General features: G+C 43.0%; 1 protein-coding gene across 2 annotated transcripts in view; it reads left to right on the top strand.

Annotated features, from left to right (window-relative positions):
- The window catches only part of LOC146830894 (fibrocystin-L-like), a 1,907,335-nt gene that overhangs the window by 1,043,721 nt on the left and 836,176 nt on the right, over nt 1–27,438 (top strand). For both annotated transcript variants that reach the window (XM_085605084.1, XM_085605082.1), the window contains exon 36: nt 5,654–5,842. In XM_085605084.1, coding sequence (XP_085461210.1) covers nt 5,654–5,842 — 189 coding nt within the window. The remainder of the gene's footprint in view (nt 1–5,653; nt 5,843–27,438) is intronic.

Raw genomic sequence — 27,438 nt, 5'->3', positions numbered from 1 at the left:
ATATTAGAGAAGATTAAGGAACTTCTCACCACAACATCAAGGAGGCCACCCTCAACTAATAAAGGCTGGTTTAACCATTCCTGCACTATGGCTCTAGCTAATTTAAAAAAGGAATTAAAAAAAACAGTTAGAGTCCCAGAAACGATCCAATTGCAGAGGCGCCAATATCTTTCTGCACGAAAGCAAAGAATCATTGAATTAAAAAAGAAATTATGGGATGATTTACACTCCAGTGCTGTATCAAAGAATAGTTTGGCTTTTTGGCGCACCGTCAAAACACCATATATTTTGGATTCAGACAGCCCCAAGATAGAAGTGGCCATTGATGAAGTTACGTGGGTGGCACACTTCTCTAAAATTTTTAAAAACACAGTAACTGTTAGCAAAGGATCAGAACATTTTCTCCCAAATGTTGATTATCCCATTTCCCTATTTTTCGATATCACCGAAGTTTTAGCGGCCTTGAATGCAAGTAAGAGTGGTAAAGCCCCAGGCCCTGATGGGGTCCCAGTAGACCTGTTTAAATTTAATCCGGACCTCTGGACCCCCATCATAACAAGAGTATGCACTGCAGCGGCAAAAGTGGGCCTGATTGATTCTTGGACAAAGTCAATTATGGTCCAATTTTTAAAAAAGGAGACCGCCAGGATGTTAACTGTTATCTTCCCATTTCCCTTCTGGACTCGCTAGGTAAAGTGGTTGGTAGAGTTGTCCTCGAACGACTCCGGCAGTGGGCTGAGGAGGGAAACATTATTTCAGATCTACAATTTGGATTTCGGGAGGGGTTTGGAACGGTGGAGCAGGCCCTTAATCTTAGTTTGATCCTGGGAAAATATTGCCAAGCAAAAAAAGAAACAGTTTATATGGTGTATGTAGATTTATCTGCCGCCTTTGACTGTGTCTCACACATAAAACTCTGGAACATCCTGACACATATGGGAGTGGACCCCCCTCTCGTAGATTTTATGAGAGAGTTATATTCTGGGGCCTCTGCAAGGGTGCGTTTTGGTACGAAGGGTGAATTGACCGCGCCTTTCGGGGTGGAGCGAGGAGTCAGGCAGGGGTGTGTCCTCCCCCCTTCCTCTTCTCCTTGTATACAAATGGTTTGGAGGTGGAGATGATGAGGGGGGCTCTGGACCTACCTCGGGTAAAACGGCGTTTGATACCTGCCTTGCTCTACGCGGACGACGCGGTCATTTTGGCCCGCACCCCATGCGAACTGCAGAAATCCCTAAATAGATATGTCGAGTTTATGGGTGGCTTGGACTTACAAGTCAATGTCAAAAAAACATTTGTTATGGTAGCCGGGCGAAAAAAGAAGCGAGTAAAGAACATCTTTCTCAAAGATCAAAAATTGGAGGTGACTACGAAGTATTGCTATCTGGGGATAATGATTGACGACGGGCTCAACTGGAGAGCAGCAGTAGAGGCCAGATGTCATCTGTTTAAGAGAGCTATAATGTCCCTGATAAGTTTCTCACAGAGACTAGGGAAAAGGCCCCCAGTGGAGCTTTTAAAAATCTACTCAGCTAAATGCCAGGCGATTGCCCTCTACGGAGCCGGAGTGTGGGGATCCGTAGAGGTCAGCGCTCTCCAGGTTGCTGAAAATAATTTCCTGAGATTTCTTTTAGCCGTACCAACGAGCACCTCAGTATACGCTCTCCATTTGGAGCTTGGAATCCCCTATCTCGAGGATCTGATATGAATTCAGCCCCTATTGCTCTGGAGACGTATTTGGACGTCCGATAATAATGTCTTTTCGCAGGAAATTTTGATGGACTCAATGACCATAGACCATTCTGTAAAAATAAAATGGTTATGCTATGTAAGAAATTTTCTCAAGGATCTTGGCTTGGAGAAATATTATTCCGACCCTAAAAAAATTATTGAAATCCCAAAGAGAGTGCTGAAAAAATTGGCGTTAACGCATCTGGAGTCCTTGAGGCTGACCTCTGTGGCAACAAAACCATCGGCCGTTCATGCCAATCTGATTCAGATCACTTACTCCATTCAACCATATTTGACAATACAGTTTAGCACCTATCATAGAATGTTGCTGACAAAATTCATATTAGATTCTTTTTTCAGATTAGTTTCTTTCCCCGATAGAAATAGTTGGGATTCGATTCCCACTCTTTCTCCTTGTGATGAAGTATCAACACAGTCAAATTTACATACTATTCTGTTTTGCAAATTTTATCATTCACATAGGAAGGACTGGTTACTACCTGTATTAAAGCGATGGGGATTAAGACAATGTCGCCCGGCGATGCTACGTCTTCAAATGTTAGACTCTGAATTGATCTGTTATCATGTACTCAACTTTCTAAGATGTATTGTGAAACATAGGAATAACCTGTAATTTGGAGTCTGATTTTAGTCTATGTTGACGAAACGAAACTATGTAAATCCTTGGTTTAAAGCTATATGATATGATATTTGATTAGTTTTAACCATCTTTTTTAAGATTAGCGTGTTTTCTTTATTCTGTATTGTATCGTCTAAACAATTGTTCTTTTATGGTTTTTAAAATTGTAAAAAACCGAATAAAGAAGATATTATTATTATTACAATACAATACAACATTTGAAAAAGACTCACACCCTAAAGAAATAACCACCTCAAGAATGCAACCACTTTATTTCCTAACAGTCTCTCCCTTAAATCCCCCTCAAACCAAACCACGAAACATTCAGGCACACACTGCCCTTTCTTAAAAGTCCTAAAACATCAGCATGTTCTCTTACCTCTCCCAAGCACTGTTTCCACTGTAACTAATCTCATCTTTGTGCAACCTCAGTCGAAAGCCCCCAATTCACCCATGCCAAGCTGGAATCTTCCTCTCTATAACACCCCAGCCCTCATTACGAACCTCTGCCACTGATTTCACGTCTGCCTCAAATACAGAACCTGTCCTTAGAGCAGCAAAAAAGGGACCAATACCCTCCTCCCCACTTACCCCACCCTCAGCCTGCACCATCAAAGATACCTCTGCAGATTGCCAATCTACAGCCCTGTCAACTAACATGCACCAGGGGTCAGACTAATGCATTTTAGATTGCTGGTCTAGATCAGCGTACTAAAATGCAGTCACACATTATTAGCGCTTCAACCCTACCTGTGCGCTGCGGGGGCCTGGTTGAGAGATTGACCGGTTCAACAGTCTGAATTATTAGCAGCACCGCACAGAGTGCTGTGTGCACAGTGCTGCAGATGATACCCACACTCACTTCATGCTGGCCTCAGTCTCTGTATGAGATTAATCTGACAAAATAATTAGCATTAAGCAGCCTGCAACTGCTCTCACTACAGCATGCTGTGGTCTGGGGTTCAGCTGAATCTATTGCTTCATTGAAGCTGAGACCCAGCTGTTGCCTCAAAGTCCCTGCATGTCATGTGGTCTGCCTGTCGCAAGACAATTTAGCCTATCTGGAGTCAGTCAATCATTACCCAGCAGTGCACCTCATGTAATTCTGGGGGCGGTGCCCTGCCTGTTGTTTTTTGGGCAAGTGGCACCACCCCAGGAGTGTAGTGTCACTAATCTTTACTGGTGGGCATTCTGATTGGCAACACTTTGTTTTTTGATTTTGTGCAGCGCCCACTGCCCACTGAGAGTTGGGCTGGGGCCTCTCAGGTACACACAGCATATCCAACATGGCAGTGCCTAGTCAGCTGCCTGCAGGCTAGATTACGAGGGTCTGGTCAGCGCAGGCAGGATGTTTTTAATTTCAAATAACCTGCTGGCTCAGGCCCAAAGGAAGGCATTTCAGTGGCCTGGGTGGGCCAGTAGGAATTATAGGGAAACAACTCTTTTTGAAGTTGTGTCCTTGGCAAGCGTTTGGGGGGTCAAGGGTAAGTTTTGCTTGTCCGGTTTTGGTGAGATCAGGAGCTAAATGTTTATAAAAGGTACACAGCACAGCTATGAAGGCAGCCTGCTGCGCTATGATGGACAACTCACACCGAAACTTACAGAGCAGTGCACTGCAGAGAGCAGCCTCACCTGTGCCAGCCTGCCAGTTGAGCTAATCCTGGACCGACCAGTCAGAAAGGAGCACCATCTGTGATCTCCAGATAGGACCGGCAACTTACTCCAGCACATCAGAGACTGTCTGAGCAGCTGTCAGAAGGTCAGCTGAGTGAGTCCACAGATGTCTATAGTAAGTGAAAGTGGCCAATTATAAACTACAGGAAGGGCTGGCAAGCAGTAAGAGATAGTGATGCGCAGGGCTGGCTGTAAAGTGATGTGACCAGTGCACCTGTTGCTGAGCTGGGGGTTCTGTGCTTAGGCATAACTATAATGGAAAGCACCTACTGCAGAGGTCCTTGTGTGTCCAGCAGTTTTCAGGCAACAATAACACATTCCAGATAATTCTGTTGATTAATGTTCCTGCTAGAGAGAGATTAAGTTTTGTCTAGTGGCTTGTTGAATCACCACAAAGTAGCGCAGAGGGTCAATATGCCTACTGCTAAAAACTTGGACCATGCAGATCACAGAACTGAATTTTATGTGGATAGCTGAATGGGTTAGTGTTCTCACAGAAATCCTTTTTCTACCTGCAGTTCATAAATTACAATCCTAATATAGCACAGCAACCTATGTATGATAATCGAAGAGCTGCATGTAAACGGTGAGGCATAGGTTAGAGCGTTATGTTTTTTCCCCAGTCTTTCATTATCCTAATGTTGCTAAAAGGGGTTTATTTGGGTAGAAATACATTTGTATTAGTAAAGCCAAATCCAACCACTATGCTATGTTTTAAATCCTGAGGTGTGCTTTTCCAGACCAAACACTTAAAATATATTGCCTACTAGTATAGATAATGTGATTCCTACATTTTGTACTCCTCAAGGGTACTAAGTAACTGCCCTTCCATTTCAGGTGCTTTGCAGTAGTTTCAAGATCTTCTTAGAGTTTCCCATTGCTCAAATGGGTGTAATTTCTGATATTTAGGTGTTGCCATGAACTTATTTGCTTAGTTTTGCTCGCAAGAAAGTGTCACTCTCAAGTTTCACACATTTGGTAATTGAATTTCATTCATAAGTACAATGAAATCATGAAAATGTCACACATAAGAGATTTGAAAATTTGGCAGCTGTGAATTGAACTATCTCAAACCTGCATTAAAAGTTAGGGCCACCCACAATAAGATATCAACAAGTCAAGGGCGGGAGGGACAGACCTTTTAACCAACTGTTATTGGCAAACAGGCTGATACAACTGTGAAGCCTAGTAAAACCTTATCTAATTCCACTCCAAATAAACCCCCATCCAGTGGTCGGCAAGGCTTCCTCTCCCCCTGAGTACCTTTTCAGAATGTTTTCACTGTAAACCTTTTGTTATAATTAAAGAACGGCGTGATCAAGATTTCAATGCAGAGAAAATCGTGAGTTCCAATCTGTTAACATTTCATTATAGAGGGCAGGCACTGTTTCAAGGAATGGGTTTGCATTTGAATGGCTGTCACGTCTTTTACTCCTAATGAAAGTATTACGTTTTCAGGTAATTCATCTTTTGTTGCGAAATGTCTCTTTGAACAGTATTTCGAGAATATATCTTGCTTTCCAGTAGTTTAAATGTAGCTGCAGCCATTGCATGTCTTAGGAATCATGATCGTAAAGAGGATAAGGCTGAGTTTCTTTTTTGTGTGCACAGTTTACGGACTCGGATATGCCTGGTCTCCAGCATACCTGGACGTCGCCGTAGGAGACACAGTCACGTGGAAGTGGGAACCCCAGCCGTCTGTTGTCGGGCTAAGATATCGCGTGTTCTCCGTGTCCGGCCCCGGAAGCACTGTATACGATGGGGAAGGATTTCAAAGTTCAGGCGCCAGACAAGAATCGGGTAAGCAGTGACTTTGTGTGAGAAGTAAAATAGTATTTAAGACAAAGGCAGAGTAAAACGAGAAAGTGCCTTATGCAAATTGTCAAATGAATTTCTACTTCATTCATTGGCACATTTGAAATGTAGGAAGCCATTCCCAGTGTCGTGGAGAACAACATAACAAACATCAAAGCTACATTTTCACCTACTGTTGCTGGAGGACTGGACTCAGCACCAATATGGGACCTAGGGAAGCATATACTGACTGTAAAAAGAAAAATATGAACTATTTACTTCCTAGTCCTCTTCTTTGTTATAATTGTTACTGGATAAAATGTACCAAAGAGCCTCCGCTGAGGCGTCCTTCCACTTCATGGGAGAGAAATTGGGTCTCCACCAACTAGACAAAACCAAAAGCGATTCATTCCTATGCACATGATCAATGCAGTCGTGTAATGATAGCCCCACAGCTCTAGGGGGGCCTCCTCAGGCATTGTGCTTTGTGCACGGGCTTGAATGAGTCCAGAGTGTGGCAGGCCGCTCCATGCAACTTTCAGGAGGGCCCCTTCAAGTTTTGTTACGCCACGGGATCAATGCAGTCCTGCCAAGTGTCAGCCATTGCGGCTTAGGATAATGCATTTTAATGCCTATTCCTGCATCCCCGCACTGGCATAACATTTCCACGCATTACTGCCCTTAATTGGTCAAGGCGCAACAGCTCTTGTGTCTGTGCGAATAGTTCTGTGCGAATAGTTCTGCTGTATGTACTGCAGGCAGCCAGAGTGTGGGCCGTGCCCAGGGCTGAAGAGGGAACTGTGGTTGTCACAGATACACAGTCATTTTTGCCTGGTCCCTGCTCTCACATCACAGGCTGATACTCCTCCCTGAAATTAGACTGCATGGCCCCCGACCTGCTGGATGAGACTAAAGGGTCCAGTACTGAGAGACCCGAGGCTCTTGAGGATGAGCCCACGGCCTGGTTAAATGAGCTCTCTGGTGGGTGAGACGCTATGAAATAAATCTGTAATGTAGTTTGTATTATGAAGCGCTCTTTTGTACCTCGGCAAGGTTCCACTATTTGATCTGCATTTAAATAGCACAAGCCTTGCATGGCGAAAGGGAAAAGCGCTTCATTACGACTACAGATTACATTTATAATGGAGTTATTATGAAGGTATTTTTTCCCTATGTAATGTTCATGGTATTTAAATTGCTGAAAAATAAATGTATAATATATTCCGTGGCAGTTATGAAACACTTTTTTGACCCTGGGCAAGTTTTGTACTATATAAAACTGCCGACATGTGAATTTTGCCTGTCTCCCATGCACTAATTTCAAAATCCAATAATATGAAAGACATTAAACCTGATTTAGATCTCGGCGAACGGTTTACTCCATCACAGCGATGACGGATATCCCTTCCGCCGAAATATAATCCCAATTATATTTTATGGGATTTGTATTTCAGCGGACAGGATATCCATCACCGTTGTGATGGAGTAGTCTGTCCGCCGAGTTCTAAATCAGGTTCAGCGGCGGCTCCTCCGCTAAGGCGGAAGAACATCGCCTCACTGCTTTGTAAGCAGTTAAAAAAAGAAACATAAAATTATAATAAAGTAATGTTTTTATCATTTTATTTTTCTGTCATGGCTCAGCTGGTTATTGGCGGGGCGAGGATGGGCCATCACAGGAGCAGGGGAAGGAGTGGTAGACACTTTCTTCAATGTGCATGACGGTTTGTCTGGCTGCCTTGGGCTGGCCAAACAGTCATGCGCACTTAACATGTTCTCCAACCGGCTGTATGCACAGCCTGGGTGGAGAACATGAACAGGCTCCTAGTCCCTGTCTGAACGCAAACCACGGCGTTAAGACCAATAACAACGCTGCTGTCATGCAGCTTAGTGATTGTCTAGGGGAGTCTGGGAGCCTGTGTACTTCCTGCTTCCTGCTCTCAGAGTCCTGGATTTGAACAAAGAGCTGAAAAGGACCAAGAGGCGGCAACTGGCCTACAGGTAAGTGTTTTAAAAGAAAAAAATTTCATCCCCCCCTGCCACCTCCGTTAAGTAGCAGCCGCCACTGCCCAAAGTATTAAACACTGATGTGGGAAAGTGACACCCATCTAGTGGGTGGCTTGCAGTTAGAAATGAGAAAAACAGAGATCATTCCAGGCTTTCCTGCTTGACCAAATTGTGAAATCCCAGGCAAATTATATAACTGAGCCTTCTTTTAGTTAATTATCATGTATGGGAAACCTTTAAATATGTAATGAGTTCTGGCTGTGTGTGGTACAAAATCCTGTCTTGTGTTTGTTTTAATAGCATATAATGGGTCAATGACTTACTTTCACAGGCGTTGTTGCAGTTCAGTTTCAAGACCTTTTGGAGTATTTTGTTTTGCAAAAAGGGGGTAGCTTCTGATAAATATGTTTTTCTGTTGACTTCACTGCTTGGTTTTGCTTGTGAGAAAGTGTCACTCGAAATGTCTCATATTTAACAGCAGGATGTCACTCATACTTCATTACATAAGTAATCTGAAAACTTGTTAACTATATCAATGACAGAATCGTAGTTCAAGATCCACATGACTCTAATCCCACCCACTAGAGTTTGTTCTGAAGTACAAATGCAGATGGGATAGCCCATGGCACTGCCCCTAGAAAGCTCTAGCAGAGAAGTCAACATGTGCCCAGTAGAACCCCCTGGATTCTTGCAGAATAGAATGTGCCACTCCTCAGGCCATTGAAACTAATACCCTACTGCGAGAAATTGAGTTGTTGGTTGAGTGGGGTGAAAACCTGCTCAAGCAACAGCCAAAATCCCTGTCAGGGTGAGCCACTAATGATCACTAAATTAACCTGTGCTTAATCCTCTAGTATCTTGGCACAAAAGGAGTAAGGCTTTACTTAGATGCAATGTGTAAAGTATTTCTGCAGCACACAAACAGTGGCAACATGAAAACAGAACACAAGAAAACTCCCACACCAATTTAGAAAAATAGTGTGAATTTTTATAAATTATTTGATACCAAAATGACATAAATTCAATTAGAAAAACTGGAGGTCTTCAGTTTCAAAGGTTTAGGGTAAGTATAGTGCCTGAAAGCACAAAGTGCCACTCACGTCTATCTGGTTGTGCAAGACCATGTGAAAGTCACAAGTTCAGTCTGACTGTGACGGAGCACGGGCTGGATACAGGGACTAGGTTAGTCCTGCTGAAAGAGTTACCTTCTAAAGTCCAGCTCAAAGAGTTAAATTCATGGTAGAGAAGGCTGCGAAGAGCAGGGAGGGCCTTGCGGATGGTCATAGCTGTAGTGCAAAGAGCAGGCCGGGCATTGTAGGCAGTCATCACTGTAATATGAGGATCCCTAGGGCTTTTGGATGATTGTTGCTTGTGCCTTGTGTTGATTATCACCCTGTGCTGTCAATGCTGTAGTGTAAAGGGTCCAGCCTTCTTTCTCAGTAAGCAGGGCAGGCCTCGAGCAGCAGGGCATTCTTTTTCTGTAGTATTCACAGGTCCAGAAGTGTACTAAAGAGTGGGTTTGAGGGTCCCATTGTTATACTTGGTGCCCACTTTGAAGTAGGAGAAGCCTCTGGACTTTTCCCCTACAGAGGAGTCTGGAAATGCTTCCCTCCCTGCTCTGGTGCCAGTATGTCTGGAGGCACAACTGGCTTGTGTGAATTCTTCTGTGTGTGAGCTGAGCCAGTGCCTTTGAAGTGGAAGTATGGTAGTTGACAGCTCAGACCCTCTTTTGTGATACTGTCTGGAAGGAATACTCAAACGCTAACTGCCAACTACACCTAGTCATGTGACCCAGGAAACATGCTGCAAGCACCAAGTGTCTAGGACAAGAAAATGACATGACTCTCCGACTCCTGACGCCGTGACGCCATGCTCCTGCCCATCCTCCCATCCACATGCTACAGTGACCTAGACCGCAGCAGAGAGGATTTGGAGTCTCAGTGGCTCGGTAAGACTTCCACCTTGATCAGATTTCTCTCAGCATTGGTCCAGGGCCTCCTTTCGCACAGTTCTCCTATGACCCTCTTAACCTCTATTGCATGTAACCTCCGTAGCCCTCCTGGCTGAATCAAGGGAGGGGCCTAGTCTGGTCTGTCTACTGTGTTTTGTTTTATTGCTGCCTGGTGTGAGCTCGACCATCGCCTGACAATGCCGCCGTAGGTTATAGGCGCCCAATATTTGCATTTGTTTGGGGGCTGTTGCTCCACCCGCGTTACTGCGCCTGGCCCATCCGTGGTTCAGGTATACAGCAGGACATGTAGACCAATAAGGGCAGCTAAGCATTACTCGTTGGATGTTGGGGGTGCTACACAAAGAGTTCCCTGGCAGCTCCATACGTTTTTATTTTTTGGTTCTTGGTTTTCCTCCATAAACTGTGTGAGAGATGGAGAAATGGAGACAAGGCAGACTGACGACCAACAGACTAAATACTGAGGTCTGAGAGAGAGCTCTAAAGACTGAAACGTCTCATTGCTTATGAATTGACTAACTGAGTGATATTACATCTTAAGGCCACCCCACAACTCTTTACAGTAAAGGAGGATCGGACATCAGAGAACGGACATAGGATAGTCAATAGCAGCCTCTTGTTACATGTGGCAGAGGAGGTGGCAGAGGCGGCAAGAGAAGGGGGAGAAGGTAAGTGGCTGGCTGCCGTTGCCTATTGTTAGCTGAACCTGTTGCTGATACTGCTGCCACTGTCCTGCGAGTTACATTTGAGTATTTGATTGTAGGATATCGCAGCTTTAACAATTCTAAAGACAATTCTGCACATTCCTGTACAGTATGGGAAAGGGAAAGGGAAAGGGAAAGGAGAAGGTTCTTGTCTCAACCCCATCTATTTCCACATATCTTACATCAGCAATGGGGGCTCTGTCTACCAAAATTAATCTGGTTGAGAACCAGCTCGAGGCTGCTCCAAGGCAAATCGTGGATTCAACACCCACTGCTGACATCTCCCCAGTTTTATTGAATACACAGAAGGATGCTATCATTGCAGGCCAGCTATGCACACCTTCCAGTAAGTCCCCTAAGAGACAGAATAAGCAGAAGCCAAATAAACCTTGTGTCTCTCACAGTGATATGAATCGGATCTCTATAGACTCACTTAACTTACTTAACTCAACATCGCTGAAAAAGCCACCTCCTTCAAAAAGGAAGAGCCTCTGGAAAAATCCTCGGTCAACTTCAAGCCACCAGTGGGTAACAATTCAAATAATATGTCTAATATACCTAAAGAATGTTGTCAATCAGCTATTGCCATAGTTGAAACATTTTAGCTAGATTCCAGGAGGAATTGATGGGTCAGGTGAAGGGCCTAGCAGACAAAATGCAGTCTTTAGCAGTGGTGCTGCCAGTAGGCTTAGCTCTGCCTGCAGGAGCCCAAGAATGGGCCAGTTCCAACCCCCAAATGACTAATGAAACTGGTAAATACACCTTTCAGACTCCAATGCGCCCAGTTGCCGAAGCCCCTAGGATCCAAGTGCCACCTACACAAGCCAACACGACAGGGGGTGTTTATCGGTCTCAGTCAATGCCTGTCCCAGTGGATCCAACTGCGTGGAGGGCGACGCACACAATCCCTGAGAATCAATCTATAAATTTACACCTCCCACCAGAAAGTACTCCTTACACAATCATCTAAGAAGGAGTAACTCCACAAGCTGTGGGTTCCTACGAGGACAGCCAAAGCCTCATAAATAAAGCTGCAAATTGGTGCAGGGTGAGCGCTGCATGCCAATTTGACTAGGTGGACAAAATCAATATAGCCCGCTGAGTAAATTGGGTCGGCTCATCAAGAAAGATCACAGAAGGCGACTGTGTGGTCTTGACATTTAGAGGCCCAGGGCTAGTGAATTATGTGTTTACATGTCTGAATTAATTTACAACTTTTACCCAACATGTCAGGGCCCATCCATTAGGATACTTTTACCTCCCTCCAATGACTATATCAGATATTAGGGCATTTCGCCCAAAATTTAGGTCAGAATTATCCCACGTTGTCGGCACATATTTGGCACTATCAAATCGTTTTGAGGCCCTTTCCACCCTCACTGGAAATGATTGACTGCCCAACACAGCAGTAATTGTGTGGCCCTGGGCATAACATGGAAATCCTCTTCACAACAAATAACAGACCAAACTATAATCTCAACTAAACACAGGCAGGGACAGAGGTTGCAAGTGACATCATGGAACAAAGCAGGAATCCCTTCAAAAGTTGTCTAATGAGGATTGGGTAACCCTCATACGGACATTTGACAAAGTATGATGTCAAGAGACCTGGGCTATTGACCCTGTGCACATTGATGGATTCAAGTTGTATTGCTCTCTGACAATCTCGTCATCAGCAGGGAGGGGCAAGGGGGTCTGGATGTTTTCATATCAGTAAAATTCGAGAACCTTACTGTCAAGGTATTAGAGGTTAGGCCATGTTATTTTATTCTACATGTTGGTTCAGCGGAACTAGTCAATGTCATTTTGGTACATTTTATTTTAATTATTTTTCAGCACAACCTGTGAGCATCATAGAAGAATTGGGGGAATTACTGGAAAGCCATTCCTGTAGCAATGGGTGCTATATGCCATTTATGTGGGTGGGTGACTTCAATATTGAGCAATGTACGTATAGCATTAATTACATTTGTGGAGTTATCGATGGAGAAAGTGGGCAAGTTATTTTAAACACACGTCCTTTGGGGGAGCATTACATCAAATCACCCGATTTTATCTCACAAAATATAATTTGTAGGCAGGGGTAAGGGCAGCACAATTGACTTTGAAATACTTTCCAAGGATCTTACACAGAAATTATTAAACCACGAGGTTCGTCCCTTACCACATAGTGATCACAACCCCATCATCTTATGTTTTGACATCCAGCTGCAAGGGGAGGATGTTGGCTGACTGGACCACACAGTTCATTTTTCCCTGGAACAGGGTATACGGACAAAATGGGATCAAATTGACCCAAGTAAATTTTTCCAAGACTTAGTCAAAGACGTCAGTCAGGATATCTCTCAATGCCTCTCATGGGAACCTGATCCCAATAAAATCCGGGATAGCTACTCAGCGATTGGCGAGACAGCTGCTAAGAAACAATAGGCCACCTAAATGCTATAAGTTGCACTCCTGGTTCTACCCGAACTGCACACCAGCTTTAAAAGCCCTTAAAAAGCCACCAATTCAATCCAGCGCATCACAGAGGATGTAAGGTCAGCTTGAAACGGCTATAAAAAAACCATTAGAAACAAGGAAACGGGAAATCAGTGAAAAAGCGTGTGAAGACCTAGATAAAGCGGCCCATCGAAAAGACAGTAGGCTTGTTTGGTAGTTTATAAATAGACCTTTCTTTACAAAGGCCGCCTCAAACGGAACTGAATGTCAAAACCTAGAACAGGAGAGGGTAAGTAATTTATCTTACATTTCTTATCCTGAGGACCATCCAGATTAACCCCGTATGGAACTGATAACTGACCCATTCGTTTTTAACAACGTCTGGCTAAGCAAATTTATTGACTCAGAAGCAGTCACTAAAGCTATTCAGAGTGCTGCCCCAGGCCTCAACAGAGTCCCCATCAACATATTAAAATCTACTTTGGAATTTTGGGGCCCATTAGTTACTAATGTCTTTAAAGCAGTTGTGAAGGGGCCCCAATTAACATATGGAAGAAATCCATTTTAGTACCTATTTTTTTAAACACGGAATAGTATGTGCTCAATGAGTTATTGATCAATTTATTTGTTAGATGCCACAGTAAAAACCCTAGGATGGGTGATCCTGGAAAAACTGGAAACATGGGCCGAGAATGACTCTTTCTTTTCAAAGGTTCAGTATGGTTTCCGTCCAGGACTGGGACCGCCGAACAGGCACTGAACTTTTCCCTTCTCTCAGGAAAATTTGTCAAGGCCAGGTGAGGTTCATTACATATGGAGTTTATGGACCTGTTCTATGCTTTTCACTTGGTGGATAGGGTAACGCTGTGCTCATTAATGGAGGTAACGGAATGGATCCACCATTGCTGAACCTCATATGACACTTACACTGGGATACCACCAACAAGGCCCATTAGACTCAACAAGCTGTTTGTACCCAACCCATAAAGGTAGCCAGAGGGGTCAGGAAGGGTTGTATAATGGCACCTTTTTGGTTTCTATTTTATAATAATTCCCTAGACAAAGCCCTGAGTTTATGTAGTGATGATAACCCTAGAATTGCCTCCCGACTGTTAGCTCTTGACCACTCACCTGAATACTAGGCCGTCTACATGGGCGATGAATAGTTCCCTGACCTTCCAGAACACCTCTAAATGCTACTGAGAAGAACAGGAGCCCTTGCCAGGTATTCCAAAGGGGAAGAGGAATTGGATGAGAAAAAACAAGACAAAGACACAGCTGCGTTCCGTCACCTGGGCCAGCCGGGTTTCCTATTCTGGATTGCTGTTTAACTTTATCTAAATGGTAAATAGATTGTATATTAGTACAGGGAATATCGAAGTGTGTACATTCAATACTACTATCATGTCATTAGAACAACTCAAATATGCGTATTCACCTTGTACTACGCTTGGGCCATTATACTGGGAAGGTATCTACTTCTGGAACATCAATATGTATACTTCTGCATGATGTTCTGAATACCAGGGAGATAACTTCTCGCACCAGCATATGCATTGAACTAAACCAAGTAGTGTTAACGGCTTTCCTACATTAGAGATAAAGACATAAACATGAATATAAGAGGTAGTCTGTTTTATACTAAATTATGTGCTTTCATTCCATATACACCTTGCATATAGCCTCAAAATATCCTAAGTTGTAATCCTTATGTAACAACTGTCCCCAACCTACCTCTGTAATAGTCACAAAATGTCGCGATGATGTGTCAATGTTATTTTTCTTTTGACAGTAACAACTCAAGTTGCAAAATATGTGCGGGTGTAATATAAGGGTTCTTTAAACAATCGCAACTTAGCTGAATGGGGACTGTGGTCGGGGATCGCGTTGTGATGAAAAGAACGTTGGAGCCTTCTTGTAAGGATTCCACCCAATGCCACAGTGAAGATCCTCGGGCAACTAGGCCAAGCACGGAGAAGCGAAGTTGGGGCCTTTTGTAGTCTCCGTAAATGGCCGTTACAGAACGTGTGCCAGAAATGTTACAGCGACAAGTGTTGTTTCAGGGCGGGGGTGGTCACCTTGACAATACCTCGAGACAGCAGAAAACATTAATGCGCCTGATATTCATGTAACTAAATAAACATTGGTTGCTGCAAGAGTTCCACAATAACATTGATGCGCATGATGCGCATGTACCTAAATAAACATAACAAAGGGGCAACAGAAATCAACAACAAAACAAATACGTATGTCAACATAAAGAAAGGGAAAACATTGTCTAACTTTATCTCTCTCTAGGGTACATCATAGATGAGCATAAAATATAGCTCTAGATCCCAAACACCAACTACCCTGCAATTGCTGCCATGTGATTGAAGTGAGAACCATGTGAGTGTAGACAGATCATGCAGGAACAGGAAGTACTAGTGTGTGTGAGTGCAACCCCCTGTCACCAACCAGTCCCAGTACTTTTATATGTGGATTACGCTGTTTTATTCTCACAAACAGCAAGTGGCCTCCAGAAACTTTTACATCGTTTATTTTAACATGTGGTCCAAAATGCACTAAAACAAAATCTTTTTTTATTGGCGAGACTGCAATCACAAAGGTTGTTTATTTCAATTATTTAGGCATCCTGTTCAAAGCAAACCTGATATGGGGTGGCATGACCAGTCAGAGGATACAGAAAATGGGAGTAGTGAGTGAATCTAATTTTAGATCCGCAAACAAACTGGGGCACAGGCCAATTAAAGAGATGGTCCAGCTATTTAAGCTTAAGTGTCTGGGTGTGGGAACGTATGGAGCAGGCGTGTGAGACCACGAAACACCACCAGGCATTGAAAATAAATTTCATTTTCAGTTACTGGCTATCCTGAAATTGACCCCAAGCTCTGTATGCCACAGTGAATTGGGTATGAGCTACTTAAAAGACAAAGTTAAAATGCCCCCCTACTCAGAGTCAAAATATGCTCTACGTCACAAACGGGTCTTTTCAAGAGACAGTTTAGGCAACTGCCTGGAATTGGACAATAGATGCTCTATCCCGTGGTTGGCATATGTAAAAAAAGCTTTAATAACATGGGCATCAATAACCATTTTGACTCTCCAGGTTGCTTTGGGCGCCATAGTTAAGAAACAATTTACTATGATAAATGAAGAAATTAGATTTGCAAGGGCAAGTCGATTAATTAACTGCAGTTTCTTAACTATCTGCCTAATTCAACAATGCATGGGACCGAGAAGTACTTAATCTGGATAGAAAAAACAGAACATAGATTTTCTCATACAAGGCTCAGGTTAAATACAATTCCTTTCTTGGTTGCTTTCCCTAACCCTGGCTCCTGGTTTGAATTTCTTCTGTTTTGCCCACGTCACAACTCCTCATCACAAACAACAATGCACTTTATACTTTTATGCACTTTATACAGTAGTTTGAGAAGACACTTTTTACTACCACTTTTAAAGCATAAGCACTTTTACTTCACACCAAGAGGGATTGTTTTCTAAAACATTTTTAGATACCCCTATGATCTGTTTCTCTGTTCTCAGATAAATGTATTCACTTTAAAACTGAGGAGGAGGTATGCTTTATAAGGATACTTATTTTAGCTCTGATGAGAATGCTAATACTTTTAATGAGCACTAATCACTAGGCGTGCCAAATATATAATTTTATATAATTTAATTTTTTGTAAATGTCATATTTAATGAGGTTCCAAATCTTTCTTAAGCTAATGTGCAAAGTTTTTTAATAATCTTTGAATTCGAAAAATCAAATGATGTAAAATGTACTTTAATGTTGTGTTTTTATGGCCATTGTTATGGCGGAATAAAGACTATGGATCTGAACTGACAAGTTTCTGAAATTGGCATTTTCAGAATTATGATTTAAAATCCAACTTTACCATTAAAGAGGGTTTTGAATTACAATTCCTCAGATAACAAACATGACTTTCCTACTTACTCCCAATCAAAGGTTAGCACTTATTAAATGTTATAAGGGAACCCAATGTTATCCCATGGGAGAGGTAGGCCTTGCAATAATGTAAAACTTTTCACTACTAGGACATGTCAAACTTGTAAGTTTTTGTCTAACTTCTTAAATGCAATGCAGCCCTATTGACTGTTTAGGGCCTACCCTAGGGGTGACATATGTATTAACAAGCATTGGCAAAGCCAATAGGTCTCGCCTTTGGGATCTTATAAGTGCTTAGCCAGAGCTATTGGCTTTGCTAATGTGTTAAAGCTATATTGTGGAGTAGTGTGGCTTGTGTTCAGCATGTTGCAAAGTTTTAATAAAAAAAAGCTGGAGGTGAGTGGCCCTGCAGAAAAAGTAATGTGGGAAGGATGCTACTGCAGGAGAATGTGTATTATGTGTATTTTCTCATAGGATGATGTTCATTTAGGATAAATTGTCTTATGGGTGTTGTAGGCATAGAAGGACTGTTTGAGGGTGGTGTGCTTCTAAGAGGGTCGATTCTATATGGAGCTTAGTTTTATAGGGCACGATGTTCTAACTGTAGTGTGCTTTTCAGTGAATGTTGGGGGAATTGTTTTAAAAGGGGAATCTTTCCCATACGAAAAATAGTTTGAGGGTGGGGGGTTGGGGGAGATTGTTAATGTGAAGGTAAATTTGAAGAGAGAAGCAGCAACACATGAAATGTGAACTTTATTGGCTGCAATATCGGAAAACTTACCCTAAAAATGTAAGTTTGCATTCACAGTGAATGGGGAATTAGGAGGGTTATTGGGCACTGTACTGATGTTAATTTAGGGTGGAGTGGCTTTGTCGCTTGTTTACTAACTCTGCCGCCAAAAAAGGAGGAGGCGGGAAGGAGCCGGGGGAGGAAAGGAAGGGGTAGGGGAGGAGGAGGCGGGGAGGTGTTTTCCAGCTTTAACAAGTCCGCAAAACTGAAAGCAACATTTGTAACATGACCCACGCAGATGGCACCCTGTGAGTCTGCAGTGGTACAATAAAAAGAAATGTCGCCCCCTGGTAAAGATCGTTATTATTGGTAGGAGCTGTAATGTGGCTTTCATAAAGTTGTATATATGGATGCTGATTAAAAAGCAAGCTGGCAAGTTTCTTACTGAGATGAGAATGTTGTTCAAAAGTTTCCATTCCGTTTGCGCTGTAACAGTTTCACTTAAAAAGTTAAACAAATTACTCTTCCCAACACTGCTTATTTTTTCAGACCCACTCTTTAAACATCCATGCTGACATTTAGACAAAGTCCCTCGGCCAGTTGTGATAAAATAGGTGATATCAGCACCTTGTATTCTTTGGCAACGCTTAGAAGCAACCGCGTTAATTTAAAATATGAAACCGGGCGCAGTGGTGGGCTGCAGTAACACAAAGAGAACAAGCAGGAAGTGGGATAAAGGAGGGGGTAGGAGAGAGAGGCACGCAGGCTGGCAAATGGTAAGCACTTTTGCGGCCGCATTGATGTTCTCAGTGGCCGCGCAGCTCACTGATAACATCGAAGCGGCCGCGAAATGATCACGCAGGCTGCCAAATGGTGCGCGCGCCTGGCGCACATGCACTGTATTTGGAGGCCTGAAAGCACTAGTTTGCACTTCCAAATCCCCCGTTTACTAAAGCTCTCGCCAGAGCAGCACTAAAGCGCTGGCTCAGACAAAACCTAAAAAAGAAGGGTAAGAGTGTGGATTATGCACACCTATTTGAACACAAATTAATACTAATGATCAAATGTTTTAAACTGCATTGCGTGCAACATGTGACCAATGTCTGCCTGTCATGTACAATGTAGTCAAAAAGTGGCTAGGTCCCTGGTGGGGTGACCTAGACTCACATGTGCACAGCGGGGGGGGGGGGTGAAATACTAACTAGGTAACAGCTTTTACCATAAATTATGCAATTAATCAATAATTGTTATTCTGTTGTGTCCAACATACAATTTAATACTCATTGTATGGTTCATAAATCCATAGAATTTTACAAAACTAAATAATCACAATACGGTGAGTCTTTGTAACAAATAAACTCCAATATTCAAGATTAAACAATAAGAGGTCACAATAAAAATGCTTCCCAATGCATTTCGGGACTGCCTGTCCCTTCGTCAGGGGAGAATCTGAATGGTAGACCTCAAACGCTGTCTCCCAATAGTTAGCTTATGGCCACGTCGTGAACTGCAGACAATGAACGTATCGTTTTCCTTCCGAAGTACGGTGTAAACTTCTTGCAGACCTCAACTCTCTGAGCTGGGTATCTGATCTTCCGCACCGTCTATCGTAACTACTCCTGCTTAACCCCGGAGCCAACAAGTTCAGCCTACACCGTACTTCGTCCCAACCAACACAAAATGTGTATAACTCTTCACAAGAATTGGGGTCAACTTGACAACTACCTTCAATGATAGAACCAGATGAGATTAAAGGCTTTCAAGAGATGTACCATAATTGTGAGTTCTTTAGGCAATATCTACTGCAGAATGCCACCCATAAAAACTTGTAGGCAGTAAGCACAGATTTCAGAGTGTATCAGAGAGAGATGGGACTTCCTCTGTCTGCAGCAGTTAAAGAAAAACCCTAGATGATCTGCTTCATGCTGTAACAGCCATTAAACAATAAAGCACCAAATTCTCATGAATCCCACCAGAACATTTTGCTTGGGGAATACAGGAGAGCACATAATATGCCCATTGGCAAAGGCCTTGACAGAGCATTGAGTATCCAGTCGCCCTCCTCTGGGCCTACAGACATGAGCTAAAAGAGCCATTTACTTGTACCGCATAGACCCCTCCACCTCTTGCTCAGCTCTGGAACAAAAGTCTGTTCCACTACACAGCTGTGAACTAGACACAATTCAAGACGGAGACTGCTATGGTCCAAGAGTGGGTAATAAAGGCTTTCACCATTATTTTGATTTGATAACTTTATTTCGGTCAGAGACCATAAAAGTGCAAAAAAAAAAAACACGCACAAATCGTTAAAACAATAAATAACAGTAAGTTAATATACTATTAAAAACTAATTAAACTATATAGTTATCAAAAGGTAAGATCAATAAAGGGCGGCAATATTTACCCAAAACTTTTCCTTCTTCGCCACATACCAAGTAAAAAGCGGGATTTATGTAAGGCACCACAATATCATGCCCCAAAATTCTCTAGCAAAAATATTGCATCCTAAATATTGTTTACAAAAATATTTTCTTTTTTCTTCTCTTTTCTTTTTTCTTTTTCTTTTAAAGGCTTTATATAGCGCTAGTTGGACCCTGAGGTATCAGAGCGCTTTACAGAATCAAGAGCCAGGCAATTATCAGTCACTGGGCATAAGACGTGCAATAGTCATAGGGTCACGTTGCATAAAATATAAAACAAGGGAAGTATATTTCTACAGAGCGTGAGAAGCACACAGGAATATATACACAGAAAAATAAAAATAATTGTTAGGCCATGGGGTGGAAATTACTGAAATGCTGACCATTCAAAACAAATTAGAGTCCATGGAGAAAAGGACATCTGGAACAATAGAGGCAAACACAAATAAAGAAACAGCCAACTGATTAATGGAGTCTGAAATGATCAAGAGAGCCTAATTGAATCAAGGTTCAGTTTGTTCATGTGTTCCAGTATTTATTGAGGAGATGGTGTTTTAATTCTCTTTTGAAGTCCGGGAAGGATGGGTTGCATCGTAGGTCTCTCGGGAGGGTGTTCCAAATGCTGGGAGCATTATCTGAAAAAGAGCGAGCCTAGGTAGTTTTCTTTTTTAATTTGGGAGGCACGAGAAGAAGAGGGGTGGAGCTTCTCGAAGGCTTGGTATTTCCTGCGTTTGTGAGTTTGTTGTCAAAATAATCAGGGGAATGACAGTGACGTGCTTTGTGGGTGAGGCAGGCAGTCTTGTAGACACGTCTTCCAATGATGGGAAGCCATTTTAGGGACTTGATGGCAGGCATATGTGTTCATACCATTTAAAGTCTGTTATGAGTCGGGCTGCCATGTTTAGTACTGACCGGATGGGGGTCAAGATGAGTTTTCCGAGTCAATGTGAGGACAGCATTCCCATAGTTAAGCTTGGAGAGGACCAGAGTTTGAACAACTCATTTGAAATCGTCTAATGTAATGAATGGTTTAATTTTTTGGAGGTGTTCTAGTGTGTAAAGCACCCCTTTTATCCGAGTTTATGAGATGATCCTTCAATGACACATTTTTGTCCAGGGTGAAGCCTAAGGATTTAGCCGAGTTGGGTAGAGTGAGGAACAATTTAGGGCCTTCAGGTCATTAATCCAGACTTGGATTGGAAGGTATTACTTTTAGGAGAGAGAATAACTTCCATTGTGATGGGGTTTCATTTTATATGGTTGAAGTAAAACCAAGATTGAATCTTACTCAGTGTGACGTGTGAGTTGTGTGTCATCTGCATAGAGGTGATATTTAATTCCTGCTTGTTTCAAGTTGATAGTAAGGGGTACCTTGAAGAGGTTGAAAAGTGAGGGAGAGAAGGTTGAGCCCTGGGGACACCAAAAGTGAGAGGTGCGGGGTTCAAGAGGCAAGACTTGATTTTGATTTGTTGTGGTCAGTGTTGTAGGTAAGATGTGAACCATTTTAAAACTGTTCCATTGAAACCAAAGCGTATCTTCAGTGATTCCAGTAAGGATAGGTGAAGGACTGTATCGAAAGCCTCTGAAAGGTCAAGTAGGATGAGTAGGCAAGTATCTCCATTCTCTAAGGATGGATTGATGTCAACTGCAATGTTGAGCATTGCGGTTTCTGTGCTAAAGCCTTTCCTGAAACAAGATTGGAAGGAGTCAAGTAGGTTGTATTCACCTATGTGCCTGTTGAGTTGTTGTAAGACACATTTTTGCGTGGTTTTAGCTAGGATCTGGAGGTTAGAGATAGGTCTGAGGTTGTTGAGATCGTTAGGTCTGCCCTGGGGTTTTTGAGTATAGGTTTGCTTTGACCTAGTTGGAGGCAATCCGATACACACCCAGAGGCAAAGAAAGTATTACTGATTTTTGTCCAATATGGGGTGATGATGCAGTTAAGGTTATGTACTATTTTTGCAGGGAGAGGATCTTTGATGTGTGAAGTAGACTTTAATTTCGCAATTATATTAAAGACTTCTAGCTCAGTCATGGGTTTGAAATTTGGCCAATTGGTGTTGTTTTTCAACTACGTGTTTAAAACGTTGTCATATGTTCCATTTGGGATTGAATGATTGTTGAAAAGTTTGGGTGGTCAGACTGCCATGGGGAGAGGAGTGAGAGTGGTTAGCAGCAGAGGAGGGGTAGTGACTTGAGGAAAGGATTGCTCAATTTTAGAGCTTTTTTCCGTGAAGAAGCTGGCAATTTCATCACTTCGTTCTTTAGAGGCTTTTAATTCATGTGGGGAAGACATTGTTTGTTGTTTTACAATGTTAAATACCTTTGTGGGCCTGTTCTTTTCACGGTCAAGTTGGATATGGAGGAAGGAGGCTTTTGTTTTAATGACGAGGGGTTTTGTGTCCATGTCTTTTCTGCTAGTCTGAGTTGTCATATTTTGTTGTTCTAATCAGAGTTAAACCATGATTTTGATTGGATTTATCTCTGTTATTTCAGTTTGAGCGGTGCAACTTGATAGAGAACTTCCGTTATCGCCTTGTTGAAGTGGGCAGTAAGCTCATTTGCATTTGGAGAGAGGGGGAGATGTTGACGTTGTACACAAATCTTAGATTCCAGCTTCGTAGAAGGGACATGTTTGAGGTTTCTGGTCAACTGCTTAGGTTTGTTTGTTAAGTCCGAGTGATGTTTTGCTTAGGTTTGTTTGTTAAGTCTGAGTGATGTTTAGCGATGAACTTGATGTTGAACAGTATGAGATGATGGTCAGACCAGTCAATGGGTAAGATGGCACTAAGGGAGACCAGCTCGTTACTTGTGATAATAGCGTCTAGAGTAGTGCCTTTGATGTGAGTTTGTTTGTTGCAGAGTTGCTTTTGGTCATTCATCTCAAGAAGGTTCAAAGGGCACCTGACTGTGGAGTCTTCTGCATTGTTCCAATGAATGTTAAAATCTCCCAAAAACACATCCTTTGAGTTGGTAAGAGAGAACTGAGTAAGTAGGTCAGATAACTCTTTAGTGAAGAGGGGGCGAGCACCAGGCGGGTGGTGGATTGCGTGAAGTTTGATAGGTGGGGAGCCTTTGTCTTTAAGTTCCACGCCAAGGCATTCAAAAGCCGAGTATTCAGCATTCTTTAGAACGGAAAGCTGGATTTCTGCTTTGTGGATTATGGCTAGACCTCCACCTATTCTTTCAGTCCTGTTGTGTCTAATAATGGAGTACCCAGGAGGAGTAAGTAGGGCAAGAATGGCGATAGAGTGGTCATTGAGCCAAGTTTCTGCAAGGAAAGCAATATCAATCCCCTCACTGAGAATGGTTTCAGCGATATCTGTAGCGTGTTGTGTTCTGATCTAGAGTTGACGAGCATGCAAGAAAGATGGCAGGGATTATCCTTAGCAGATTTTTGGGTATGGATGGTGGTGTATTGCGCAGAAGGTCTGGGTGAGTTATGGATTATGTGGGTTCTATTTATGGCCACTATTACTGGGATTTTTGAGGTAGGATTATGGAGAATAGCCTGGGTCTTAGGGAGAAAGGATTCGCTAAGAGCATTCACTTCCAGAGCGGAGAGAGGGCAGTGTGCGCGGTGGGTTATGTGGGCCGGCTGGTTTAGGGGAATGGTGGGCCAGGGGGGGCATTGAAAGGTATTCGAATAACCTGAATGAGAGGGTTCGTAAGTGTGACAGCAGGCAAGGATGTCCTGGTTTAAGAGATCCTGTCTAAAATGCGATAAGTTGGTCACAAGAGAGTTGAGTTTATGATCCATTTGGTTCAGAATCTGAGAGAGAGTTAGAGGTGCATCCCACATTGAGGGTTGGGGAAACACAGTGAGATCTGCGTGGGAGGGAGAGGGGATTGCCTGGATATGAGGGTGGTCTATGTCATTAGGACTAGAATTTAAGATAGTCTGGTGGGATGCTTAGGGTCTGCATTGGAAAGGGGGGAGTGTCGGCTGAGTAATTAGACGATGTTCTCAGGAAGGGGCCTCATTGCAAGGATTGCAGAGGGCGTCATTTGTTGCAGAGTGATTGAACGTCAAGGTGGGAGCAGGTGGTGACCATCTAGTAGGCAATTGTCTAGGGTGAGTGTTGGAGGGGGAATCAAGGTTGTTGGTTGTGTCCAAAGGAGACTGAGCGTTGGGTAACTGAGATTAGGATAATATGCGGCCCATCCTGGGGGACAGAGAGCTCTAAGATATAGGGATGATCCATATCAAAGGACCTGGGATTGTCCCTCATCTGAGAGAGTGGAGCAGAGTTATCACTACAAGGAAGGGCGTCAGCTGTAGGATTAGTGGATACAGGACTAGGGGAGGAGCCCACAACCCTAGGCTTGGCGTGAGTATCGTCTAGGTTTATTTTAGTCGAGGTTGAAAGATAGAGAGGGATTGAAAGAAGTCGTTTTTGAGGGCATTGATCTGCCATGTGTGTTTGAGGACGTAACACAGTGATGGAAGTGTCCATGGGTGCTACGGAGATAGATGGTAAATCATTAGGAGGAAGAAGGCGGTTCTATTCAGGGTAGATGATTTGTGTTAAAGGGGAGAGAGGAGTTATGGGTGTTTGGCCCTGTTGTGTGAGTGAAGTGACCAATGTACAGAAATGTCTATCAAAGATGTTGAGGTGAGAGTCAGTGGCTTGTGTGAGTATATTGCCAGTCCTGAAAATAGATATATAAATTTCTCCTCTAAATGATGGGGAAGGGGAAGTTTTATTCCATTATGAATTTTGATTGCTTTAGTGACTGGAAGGAGGAGAAGGAAGATGTTTTTCCATTTAGCCAGGCATTTGGAATAGAAGATAGTCCGTTTTTTTAGTGGCATTAGTCATGCTGTGGTAGGTATACACTATTAGAGTTTCTAGGTGCTGTTTTAGTAGTTTATGTTTGAGATTCTTCTTAGCGTTCTTTAAGATATATTTCAGATACATGATGCTCCACGAGCTAGGGCCATACCTCATAAGTGCAGTTTCGAGGGGTTTATAGGGGAGCATTGCTGGAGACATATCAGTATCAAGATAGCATTAGTTGCAAGAATATGCCTGGAAGAGGAGGGAAAGGGAAGTTCAAAAAGAGGAGTGAAAAGCAAAATCTCACTCTGAAAGGGCTTGGCATCAAGGTTGGTCCCAGGCAAACACAGGGGCTTTCAGAAGCATTGCTAACCCTCACTGGATGTCAGATGTGCAGGTATCAGGTTGGCCAGTGCACCTCAGTTATAGGAAGATAAGGAGCCGGATATTAGCACAGGAGAGGGAAAAGGGTGGTAGAACTAAGTTAGTGCTCACCCAGCCCTCGAAAATAGAATGTCATGCTGGTGGAGGTTTCCGCTTAGTGATAGTAGAGCTTCAATTATTTCCGAAAGTGGAAAAGTCAAGCAATGAGGTTCTCATTGACGTGTTCCATTTTTATGTAGCCCATCCAAAATGCACACCTGTGAGCAGCTGGTAATTATTTTCTATTGAAGTCTACACCAAATAGAGAGATATTTTTGTAAATTATATTTAGGCCTTGATACTTATGTCAGACAATACCTTTGTTATGAGTATTCTGACATTTAACCTCATATCTTCTGTCCTACCGAAGACCACTGAGGCTTACATCTCTTGGTTGAGCCATAGCTGTAGCAGGCTCCACTCTGAAAGCATTCTACAACCCAAAGAGTGAAAAGTCCAGAAAATCTGTCTACATGGAAAACATTTCTATATGAGGCGGTTATCACATTCAATTCTGGTATAGTTTTGGTCCCACTAGCAGTGGCGGCTGGTCCATAGGGGCACCGGGGCAGCGCCCTACTAGGCAATCACGAAAAGAAACTGCTTGCTGAATCGGGCAGCAAAGCAAGAATGTAAGCAGACGAATTGACAGCTTTGACAATTCGTCTGTTTACATTTCCGGCCTGTGCTGGCAGCTGCTTCACAAGTGAAAGTGCGCATGAGTCAACAAACGGTCAGCACACGCAGGCGAGAGCAGCAGGAGTCCAGAACTGGACTCCAACTGCGCATCTGCGAGAAGAGCGCTTTTTTATTTCAGCTCCCCACTCCATTCACAATACATTAGGTATGCTGCGCAAGCCTAGTGTAGTGCAGGAGTCTGAAGATGGGATCTTGCTCGGGCGGTGACGTACAGTCGCACTACGCCCTGTCACATGCCAGGATACAGCCGAGTAGCCGCCCCTAGTCTTCTGATTTGCCAGTCAACTTCAAGCAAAAGAGCGGGAGAAGTTAGTTCCACTGAGAGAGGAGACGCGATGCGACGCAGGACCGGAGAGGGAGATGGCTGGTAAGATTATTTGTTTTTATTTGATCATTAAATTAAACGCCTCCGTCCTACCCTTACACCCCTCCCCCCCGGCGCATGTACCCTCCGACCCAGCGCCTGCCAATTTACACCATTCACTATGCCGCCTCCTGCAATATGCAATACATGTGAAGTGTGCTATACCAAGCAGGTAATGTTTGTATCACGGTATACCGTGTGGGCTAATTAACATATGCAATGCACAATTACGTCACTGGAAGTAACTCGCATGAAGTGGTGTGATGCCTTTACAATCCTCGGTTAAAGGGTAAAGGGTTCAGTTAAAAAAAAACCATATTTTTCCACATATAAATCTGTAATTGAGCCCGAGAATGTTTGAAATTGACAGTGTCAAGCTCTCTGTTCCTCATAAAAAAGATAAGAAAATTCAAACATGTCCCTCCCGCCCCCTCTCCCTACAGCTGTTCCCACAAATAAAGTGAGATGGAAGGTTACAAAGATCAAGAGGCCCGGTGACGTGCTTGTAAGTGCTAACAGCAGAAGTGCTTGGGCACAAAATGGCATCTTTCATCCTCGGGCCAAAGAAAAAGAATACAGGGGTGAACTCTGTCCTCCAGATTACAACACCTTGGCCATGGGTCCTTAAGCATTTATATAAAACACTTTTTTTATTTTTTTTATGTACAGTTTTATATATAGCGCGAACTCGCCCGGAAGGTATCAGAGCGCTTTACATGAGCACCTGTTGCTTTACAGATGGACACATTCTCCAGATTCACAGGCATTTACAGCTCGAATGAGTAAAGTAGGCCTCAGTGACAAAGCAAGTTCACCGTGGAGCAAAAACGAGATTCGTCATTTGTTTGCGGATATCACAATGCGAACATGTGAAGAAATAAATGTTTAGCAGTAATCAGTAAACCAAGCCCGAGGCCATGTTTGGAGATTAACACCTCTGTTGCATGGGCAGGAGCACAACCACTGAGAAGTCCCTCAGCTGAGAAAATGTGAATTTACAACGAGGCGGAAAACACCCAAATCCTGTTCAAACGCATAAAACGCAGGCATGTCATGATCTAAATCGCACGTTCACAAAGTCAATCATACATACATTTAAACCAATATGCAACTACATGTCAATGGGCCTTAAACAAGGCACGCGGATTAG

Source organism: Triturus cristatus, chromosome 5_1 (genome assembly GCF_964204655.1).
Source record: "Triturus cristatus chromosome 5_1, aTriCri1.1, whole genome shotgun sequence".
Lineage (NCBI taxonomy): Eukaryota > Metazoa > Chordata > Amphibia > Caudata > Salamandridae > Triturus > Triturus cristatus.
The sequence above is the reverse complement of the archived record's forward strand: the minus strand, read 5'-3'. Positions and strand labels throughout refer to the sequence as shown.